This window comes from Zea mays, chromosome 3, assembly GCF_902167145.1.
Source record: "Zea mays cultivar B73 chromosome 3, Zm-B73-REFERENCE-NAM-5.0, whole genome shotgun sequence".
NCBI classification, from domain to species: Eukaryota; Viridiplantae; Streptophyta; class Magnoliopsida; order Poales; family Poaceae; genus Zea; species Zea mays.
In genome coordinates, this window is record NC_050098.1 from 37,973,801 (window position 1) to 37,983,793 (window position 9,993).

Consider the following 9,993-nt stretch of genomic DNA (forward strand, 5'->3'; position numbering starts at 1 on the left):
ATAGAAATAATTAAAAATGAATGACAATACTATTTGGAGAAATAAGATTACTTATAAATACTGTTATAGAGGAGATAATGTTGTAGATACTAAAGAGGAGAAGCCTAGCCAAACAAGTGCTATAATACCAAAAAATAACTCGACTTTCTTCAAATCAACATGCAGTCGTCGACCGCACGACTGCTCAAGTTGCAACCACCGCAGACGCATCAATGCCAGCACCAGGCGGCGACCGTGGGCGATCATAGTGGGTCCCCAGAGATTTTTGATTGTTTTAGGATCTTTTCCATGAGGCTTCGACTATTTGACATACTTCTGTTTCATTTCTAGGAAATGACACAAATAACGTGTGATAGTTTGATTTACCAGGACTGTGGTTTGAAAACTCAAAATGTATTGTTGTTTCAAAAAAATTCATATAAATATAACAGAAAAAACAAGTATCCCTGTCTGTTTACTTTTGCTGGCACCATTGGGTCTGCTCGACTAAGATTCGCTAGCTCTAGAAACACGGAGTATTCTACGATCTCGCAAATCATCAGAAATAAACTAAACTACAACAGGTTTGCTTTTATATTGTGTGCCTTGGAAAGAGATCTATTTTTAAGGGTACTTTGGTTTTTTATTATGTCCTGGAGAGGGGAAGGGGTGAAATTCACTAAAAGGATTGAAATCTGCCATCTAAATTGTTGATGTCCTAAGAAATCGAGGACGCGTATAGTATTTGTGTCATTTCTGCGAAAATAATAAAAGTTGACTTTGTTGACGCCGATCTGGGCAGCGTCAATCACTAGGGGTGTACCGCCTGGCGGTGCTCTTTGCAGCGGCGCAGACAGTTCGCGACTCTCGGTTGGACGGTCCGCGACCTGGGCGGAGTAGCGGCGTCTTCCCTGCGTCGCGCCGAACGGTCCACGCGCAGGGTCGGACGGTCCACGATGGCGTAGAGTCGTCTTCCTCCTCGCTGAAATCTAGATCTCGTCCCCTGAAAAGAGATCTTAGAGTGCTCTGGGTCGATAGGTCACCTGGGGTGTCCCCAGACGACGTAGAGTCGCCTAGAAATTAAGAGGTCAATTCGAGGAAGAGATCTTAAGTGGACAACCAGATCTTGCCCACGGGAGGTGTAAGATCCTAGGGTCGTCTTGGGGTCGGCAAGTCACCCAAGACGTATTTAGACGACGTATAGTCAAATAGGGGTAGAGGTGGATATACGGAAAGCTATAACTATACTATGCTACATCTACTCCTATGGCAGGTATGATAAAGAAAGTAGTTGGTTTGATTGGAATGTGTTTGAGGGTTCTCAATCGGTTGTACCCTTCATATATATAGGGGGAGGTCTGGACCCGTTCCTAAGCGATAGCTAACAAACCCCACGTGATTAGATGGATAACCACGCACGAGATAAGGATAATCACCCGAGTTAATCTGATCGTGGGGCGCGGACCGTCCGGGCCCTAGGGCCGGACCGTCCGCCACTTTTGGTGTTCAACACATGCCCCTTATCATTTGGTGGAGCTTGGCGAACCAAAAGCACTTGCGAAAACTTCAGAAACAATTGACTTAGTTATTTTGTTCCCAATATAAGGACTCAGCTCGATGCAAGCCATCAGTTCTTGTGATAAGATAATATAGATATTTGATAGAACTTTGATGCATAGAGGCTGTTTCAGATTGCATCCTCTTCGACCATATCTGTCTGATCAACATGTCAATAGACAAAAACTTGTGGTGCCCCCCAGCTCAAATAAGCAAACGGATTGAGCCAGCAATACAGATTCATCGTCGTACCACCCTACACATGAGTAGGACAACACATCGGCGATGGATAGACCGGGAAGCTCCATACCATCCCTGGAAGAGGATGGCCACACGATCTTGGTTGCACTACCTTTTGGGCCGGTTTAGTTGGCCTTTGCTTTAGCATAGATTGCCCTTTTGACTTCATTTGTTTTATTGGCCGGTTGTGTGGAGCAGTCTTCTTATTTATATATTTAGCAAGCAGTTGATCAAAAGTAGGTCCGACTCTGCTGAGTTGGCCAGACTTCTTGAAAATGCGTTGCTTCCTAATACTTATTTTGGAACGTTCTAGTCCGACAGTATGAGGTTGTTGCTGCTTCTGGTCGTCTGCGGACCGTCCGACCTTCATAGCCGGACTACCCGCGCTTGTCTCAGACTGTCCGACCTTAGAGCCCGGACTGTCCGTCGTATGCAGGACAGGTGACCGTTATCGAGTGTCCGATCGTGCTTGCCCCAGTGCCTCCGTCCTTCCTTTTGTCTGGAGCCTTTCGAGTAACCAATATGTGTGACATATTTGGCGTGTGAGGATCACCAATAACGATATTTTTTCTTTGCTTTTATCGGTCACACATGGCCGAATTGAGACTTTTTTGCTCGTCGGCTCTAATGTGGTGGCAGGGACATGTGGCATGTTAATCTTCACCTCTTTTTGAAATCTCAACCGGCCTTCGTTTATAGCCGATTGTATTTGCCGACGGAAGACATCACAATTATTGGTGTTATGAAGAAAGGAATCATGCCATTTGCAATATACACGCCCTTTTAATTCTTCAACCGGAGGACTTATATGTGACAATTCAATATTACCATGCTTAAGTAACTCATCAAATATTTTATCATATTTAGCAATATTAAATGTGAACTTAACTTTCTCCTTTTCTGTCGAGTGCGGGTGAGAGCGAACAGAATATTTGGCCTTAGCGGGCCAAACAAGCTCAACGACATGTGACTTTTTCAGCTCTTGGGGCTTGGGTGGCCGGCTATATTTATGTCTGCCTTACGCACTAGGCAGATCACAGGTGACTTCTAGTGCTCCAGACGGTACGACCTGTGTAGTCGGATGGTCTGTGAGTGGACTGGACGGTCGGTACTATTCTCGGATTGTCCGGTCGGGTCAGGCAATATCTGTGACTCTTGCGATGGGCTCTATGTGACTCCGGATTGTTCGGCGTAGGGTACCAGACGGTCTGAAGTGCGAGAGGAACCACTTTTGGTGGCAATTTGCCCTGAAGTGCGAGAGGAACCACTTCTGGTGGCAATTTACCCCGTGTAATTACACTCTCACCTCTGTGTAATGGGCCAGACCCAGCTAACTCAGTCTACTAATACAACACCCAACCCTGTGTTAGGGCTAGGGTTTCCCACAATACATAAAGTTAAACTCAAAGCTCTGATCTACTATAGACTTACTTTTGAACAAAAGATTTAATTTTATTGAAGTATATGGACCTTACAGGTATGAAAATCAGCTGCAGGGCCTCGTGACTTGATATAAACTTATGGTTGGCACCCCAGTCTACATGCTTCTCCTTTTGCATATATTTGGAAGAAAATACGCCACTACTTTACAGCTTTAGCTCAAAAGTTGCTATATGAAAGATATCATAGTAAGAGTCATTGCTGTGACATGTTATGTTTGGCATATATAGTGCTCAATCGACTGAAATGGCCTGGAGATGTAAATAACTCTCCCTCAGTTCAGATATTGCAATAGCTTCTCTGCATACTGTAACAATCATTTATCATTTATGATAAATTGATAATGTTAATTCAAAATTTGTCATATATCACATTTCTTCCCATTTTCCCACTTGTCTTGAAACTATCCATTTATAACCAAAGAAACCATTTCAGACTAGCAATTCATCTGCCACTGGCATATTGGCAGCTTACATTTCATTGCAGCCTTATATATACAGTGCCCATTGATTCCTGAAGTAGATACTCTTACTGAAACTGTATACAGCTTCGTTAAATCCTTTTGAAATGGTGAAGTTCTAGTTAAATCAGAGTGTTAAGCTCTTGAAGAAGTCTTGCTCTAATCCAAGGTTCATGGTGCCTAGTCCAAGAAGAGCACCAATCCATGCTGTTCGAAGAGCTTGAATGAATTTTGTCAACTTACCTGTAGAGAAGAGCAAAATCAGTATATATGGAGCTTCCCAATTAGGCACAATATGCCCGTTGGTAGAACTGTGGAAGTGGATGCAAAACCATAAAATTCATAGAATGAAAAGTCGGATCGGAGTTCGAATGGGTCAAGCTACTGGTTCCCTGGTCCAATATTAGTCTATTGTCTAAAGTACTAAATCAATGTGCAAACATCAAATTTATTTCTTGTTCATCACAAAACCAGTTCAATAGTTCGTCATAAAACTGGTCGACTCAACCAGTTCAATTGAATGATGAGTCTTTTAACTGAACCAAACAGTGAGGTTGCCAGTTTGACCAGTTCAGTGGTCCAACCCGTGAACTGGTTTGTTTCTTTTTGTACTATGATACAATGAGCTGATTTATTTTTTAGTCTAGTTAGTATGTTGAAATATTCAGCCCTCTTTCTGGGTACCTCAATATATGAGTATCCTATAATGTTTCACTTAGGTCTGGGACAGGCATTCCTGACCACGTTGACCATAACAGCTTTTCTGTAAATCCTTTCACCCACTTGGTATCAGTTTATAAATAATAACAAAATCTAGATGATACTAGATGTATAATGCTCTTTTCATTGAAAACATATTTTCATGGAAGCTCATCCTCTAATGCTCAACATAACTTACCTATATGGTGTTTGTTGTCATGGAATTCAATTTCAGGTTGCATGTTTGGATCAGCTTTTGGTTCCTTGTCTGGCTGCTCTGGCTTGCAATTGCCGAGCTCTTCCTGCAGTGATCTTCTGCAACTTCCATGACGCCCAAGCTTTTCATTCTTATGTTCCTTAATTTTGGCACTGCCGCAAAGTTCTTTTAATGGAGGAGTGTATAATTCTGTTTTTGTGAATTGATTAACAGCCCTGGTTTCCTTGCTATCTTCTGTGTTTTGCGTGGGGGGACAAAGGTTCAGGTTGCTATCTTCATCCAGTGAGGGTTTGGAACCATTAGTAAATTCCTTCTGAACTGGTGAAGCAGTATTAGAATTGTAAGTTTCATATTCATTTACTTCAATAACATCTAGCGTCCTTTCAGTGTGACACTGACATATGCCAGTGTTTTCAATGATCTGTTGATGAATCCAGCTGTCAATGTCTATGATGCCCATTTCCTTGGTTTTATCCTGCATCTCCCCTGATTCTTCAAATGAAATCACTTGACTCTGAGGTGGTTTCTCATGTTCTGAGAAAATCACTTGTTTGGTCTCATATTCTGATGTATCCTGGCTGCATTCTGTCCCATCTTGTATACTTGGTATCCAGTTCATGTCACTTGTCATGGAGATACTGCATTCAGAACTACATTCTGACTGCCAAGTTGCAGCATTTACTGGCAGCCTTACAGACTCAGCATAAACTGAGGAAGGCCTTCTCTTTGGTGGCACTGGTGGTTTTGTCTTGTTACTAACAGGTATTTGTTTATTTAAGTCTATCCTGTGCTGGCTAGACGCTGTTGGCTTCATAAACCTGGGTAACCTGGAAGAAACATCTCTCCGATTCTTTGAATCCTTTGTATTCTTTGGCATGACAGTTTTCAGCTCTTCACTGGATGGATGTGAAATGTCAAAATTTGCTTCAGCAGATGGCTGATGCCCTTTAAAATGCTCCATTGTCTCCTTGAGCTTCTTAATCTTTCTAACAATACCTTCACATTCTTGTTCTAGATCACTGATCTCCTTTTCTAATTCCATTAATAAATGTTCCTTTCTTGCTTTTACTTCCTGTATGTATGTACAAGATCACAACATTAGTTTTTTTTTTTGCAGCAAAGATTGTGTATCCTAATAAATGGATTATTCATTTGTGTGCATGGACAGATATTGGTGTTACGATTTCTTGGACATTGAACAATTTTTGCAAGTTCAACATACTCCCATCTCGTTATTCTCACTTGTCTTTAACCAAAGCAGTCTGGCATAGGCTTCTCCTTATCTACTTTAATGTTTAGTTCATAGCAGTGGACAAAGCTGGCCTCTTTTGTTTTCTTAAATATATACAAGCTAGTGGTCACTGAAAAGCTTACTTGTGGTTCTTCATTTTCCAGGCGAATACTTCTGACTCTTGTCGCAAAACCCAAGGTACAGATGCTCTCACACAAATCATCCTCATTTGGACGGATATGAACAAGCATAAGCGTTTTGGACTCACATCCTGTTAAAACGAATACACCAAGATGAGCTACAAGAAAACTGAGTTTGTAAAATAAGAAAGCAGCATTTTTTCTGCATTTATGGAACTGTCAGTGAGATGCTACTTACCTATAGAATCTTTAAGAATTTGTGTGAGCTTGCTATTCCTAAGAATTATGAATTTGTATCATTGTCTTGAAAATAAAAAACTGTTGTGACAACTGCCAGACACCAGTATATTAGGGATTTTATTTACCTATAAGGGATGTGGGATTTTTTGGTCTGTAGTGCATCTATGACATCCGCTAGGGCTGACAGCGACAGATTTATGGCTTTGCCTTCCTTGAGCCTTTTCCCAGTTGCCTTTGTCTTTACAAGCCTTTCACTTCCACCTAGATCAATCATCCATAATTTGTTTCTTGCTCTTTTCCTCTCTGGTGCGTCAAATGAGGTCAATGAAATACGAATCAAACTGTTGCACATAAGGAAGAGTATAAGACTTCACTATAGAAAATTTTCCATGGTATTTTCAGTAAAGCAGCCACTTTCTTGTCCAAGCATAATAAGGTTTCAGTAAGCATGCACTTTTGATTCCAGGTCTCTTTCAGTCAGATGCAGCCATGGCTGACGCCTTTTCAATTGTTATAGTAGTAAGGTTTTTTTGTTAGTAAAATAAAAAGGTTACCAGTGAGATCTGCTTGATGTAGAATTAGCCATAGTGGAAGCTGTTGATCTAAAGTGGGTCCCCACTTCATATAGTCTTTTCACTTCATGAAAACTACTGACAGTAACTGCCACTAGGTTTTCAATCTCGATGCCGCCATCTGGATCTGTTTTAATGGAAAGGCTGTATGCAGAATAATTGTTAACTTCCAACAAATGAAAAGATGAAATGGTGATAAGTGTTCACATATGTATGTTGATTAGTTAACCTGCACCAACAAAATTGTACAAAAACCACCTATGCCAATTCATGTCTTGACTCTTGAGTGGTCGATTGCTGGATTGCCACACTATCTCCAATTTAGATCCTTTTATTATGTCTAAATATTCACACGCTATTTTTAGGCATTTTTATTACCTTGGTACCTTCTTAAAACCTTGTGCCTTGCCTCTTGGAACTAGCAGGTCTCGCAAATTTCCCATATATATCTCGAGCATACTGAAAGTGAACAGAAACCTTCTGTTGCTCTCTGAAGTTCGATCAAACAGTGCTTGAATCCCACGTGGTATGACACCTAGATCTGTAGGCTTGCCTTCCTGATTGAAGTGGTAATGGATTATAAACATAAAATATTAAATTTCTGTTGGTTTCAGTTTGTTTGGGCTTCTTATTTTTCATTTTTTGTTCTTCATGAATGAGATAAGGAGCTGGAATAAGTAAAGCTCACCATGGTATAAGTTTTTCCACTACCTGTCTGACCATAGGCAAATATACAAACATTATAGCCATCTAAAGCTGATTTTATCACTGGTTCCACTTCAGCAAATACATCACCTGGAAATCACACTACTGTAACCTGACTTGCATTCAAATTATTCACTTCAGTTTCGCAGTTCCTATAAACGCAAATCTGTTATACCTTGTGTTGAGCATTGGTTGAAAACCTTGTCAAACTTGTATTGCTTTATCTTGGTCTCAGCAACTTTTAGGAATATATTACTCTCATCCAGGGTGTACAGAGTTCTGGATTGATAATTTTCTTCATGGTGAAAAGGCCTCACACGACAGAACACCCTTATATTCCCTGAAAAACGGATGCATATCACTTAAACAGAACTCTAAACAATTCCATTACATTTAGTGACCTTTATATTTATCAAGCCAAACACAGAAAAAGTCGAGGAGAGACATCAACCTTTCAGATCCAAATAGTTATTTAGTGACTGCCTCCTCTGCAGCGTTATCTGCTTTAGTTTACCATCCAGCAAAACCAGTTCCTCTGTTATGACCAAACAAAGAGAAGACATGAGAACTTTACTGCTGTGTTATCTGCTTTAGCCAAGCATTCAGCGAAACTAGTCTATCTGTTTTTTTGAAGTGATAAAACTAGTCTATCTGTTCTGTAACCAAAAAGAAAGAAAGAAAATATTCAGAAATTTTTATAGAGTTTGAGGGAAAGTGTTAGAACTGCATACCTTGAACCTTTGCAGCTTCAGCATCTGAATCTGTATCATCAGAACAAATATTTTGAGCCGTGTGAACCATTACTTTCATCTTCGGTTTGGTTGGTGACAACTCCTCGATGATGTGAGACACCGATTCGATATAGCTGGTTCTGGGTGCGAGGTACTTGTTGAGCCCCATGAGGGATGACAGCGTATCAGGCAGACTCTGCACTATGTTCCCTGATTTGCCATCCATGTTCGGGTATTATGCAAAGCCAGCAGATGAACCAGTATGGCTACTCTATCATTCTGGCCCGGTTCCTTTATCTGCTGGTGATACCTCCTATCGTTTCGGAATTGATTAGTACTAACATTGAAGATTAAGAGAGAGAGAGAGAGAGAGAGAGAGAGAGAGAGAGAGAGAGAGAGAGCAGTGTTTTGTTGAAGTCAGACATGAATCAAATTGGACTGTTTCATCAGGTCTAAGCTTACTGCGTGTATTTGACATCCAAGACTTTTTGCTATGATTTTCCAATCAATTTTCTGACCAGTTTTTTCCCCTCGAAGACTAGACGGCGAAAAACCAGAAACAAAAAAGAAGATAAATGTATACAAGAGAAGGCGTTCCTAGTTCGTCGTACCTGCACTCCCATGCTCGGTCAAATGTTCGCAGAGCATAATACGAAGGGAAACGCTGGATGCGGGAGCTGCCTCCGGAGAGCACCCCCATACATTGCTTAAGAGCAGCTTGGAGTTCCCAGGTCCCTATCACCTATTCAAGAAAAAAAAAGGGTCAGTTGTACTCGAAGGCGTCCAACCACCCGCATTTCCAAGGCTCCAGCTCCATCGCTTCTCCTTGCGAAGCAATTCGAGTGCGAAATAAGGCTTGGATGGATCATTGGAAGAGAAGGAAGCCGAAGCTCACAAACAAAATATCCCTTCCCGGCTAGCTCTTTTCACCTTCAAAGACTGCGGATTCTGTGCCTCATATCCATCGCCGCGGCCGTGTCCCCGTCAGAGGAAACAGTCCCCAACCCACACAAAAGCAGTGAACTGAAGGGGCTGAGAGCAAAGCACATGAGAGTATGCAACCTGCAGGTTATTGCCTCCTGTTGGCTTCAGCATTCGGAGCCTCGACAGTAGGATCCGCCATGGATGGCATCATGCTACCCTCAGGAACTCTTCTGGCTGCTTCAGCTATACGTAGAATAGTTGGAATAACTGGTCATGGAACTTACTGTTTCGGCTATGTTTAAAGACAAAGAGGGAACGAGCTATATACATAGGATTCTGTGGTCAAGGGAGATCAAACTCAGCCAGTCAGTGCCACAAGTCCACAACAGGTCTGAGGACAGTAGTAGTCACTACTCCCTCGGTGTTTGTGTCAGAGAGAGAGAGAGAGGTGAGTGTGAGAGAGATGGAGGGAGGGGCCGTCGGGAGGGGGGGATGCTGATTAGTGTATAGATGAGGCCACGATAGATTGTATTATGTGCCATATGGCGACAATGTTTAATGGCTGGAAGTATGCTGTGCTAGTGAGATCAAAATCATTCCCGTTCAGCTGTCATCGGAAAGCTCACCAACCATGTGCCATGCTGAACTTTTCAGAGGTTCAACAGGCGTGGGGCTGTGCGTCGAGATGTTGGATTCTGATTCCAGCTTCTGACCATGCCTCACAGTAGCAGTACTTGAAAAAAAAGGCATTGATTGGTCCCTTCAGAAGATGCCCCCCCAAGCTACTGCAGATGAGCATTGCTTGACCAGGTAGGAAGCAGATCGGCAGTCGCTGAGGCATGTCGTGATGTGCACCAC

General features: G+C 41.9%; 1 protein-coding gene across 3 annotated transcripts; it reads right to left on the minus strand.

Moving 5' to 3' along the window:
- Positions 1–3,207: 3,207 nt before the first annotated feature.
- Positions 3,208–9,619, minus strand: LOC100384084 (uncharacterized). Of its 3 annotated transcripts, none has more exons than XM_035966007.1 (14): positions 9,464–9,611; positions 9,274–9,378; positions 8,823–8,953; positions 8,212–8,524; positions 7,932–8,015; positions 7,656–7,820; positions 7,464–7,570; positions 7,154–7,332; positions 6,758–6,919; positions 6,329–6,544; positions 6,202–6,239; positions 5,967–6,094; positions 4,575–5,664; positions 3,208–3,919 (listed from the first exon to the last, which is right to left on the minus strand). In XM_035966007.1, the coding sequence occupies exons 4-14, from the start codon at positions 8,435–8,437 to the stop codon at positions 3,804–3,806; spliced, it is 2,511 nt and encodes an 836-aa protein (XP_035821900.1). In that variant the 5' UTR covers positions 8,438–8,524; positions 8,823–8,953; positions 9,274–9,378; positions 9,464–9,611; the 3' UTR covers positions 3,208–3,803. The 3 variants fall into 3 exon arrangements, with proteins under 3 accessions (XP_035821900.1, XP_035821899.1, NP_001336980.1); NM_001350051.1 differs by having other exon boundaries at positions 3,258–3,919; positions 9,142–9,378; positions 9,464–9,564; XM_035966006.1 differs by having other exon boundaries at positions 9,142–9,619.
- Between the last annotated feature and the right edge of the window lie 374 nt (positions 9,620–9,993).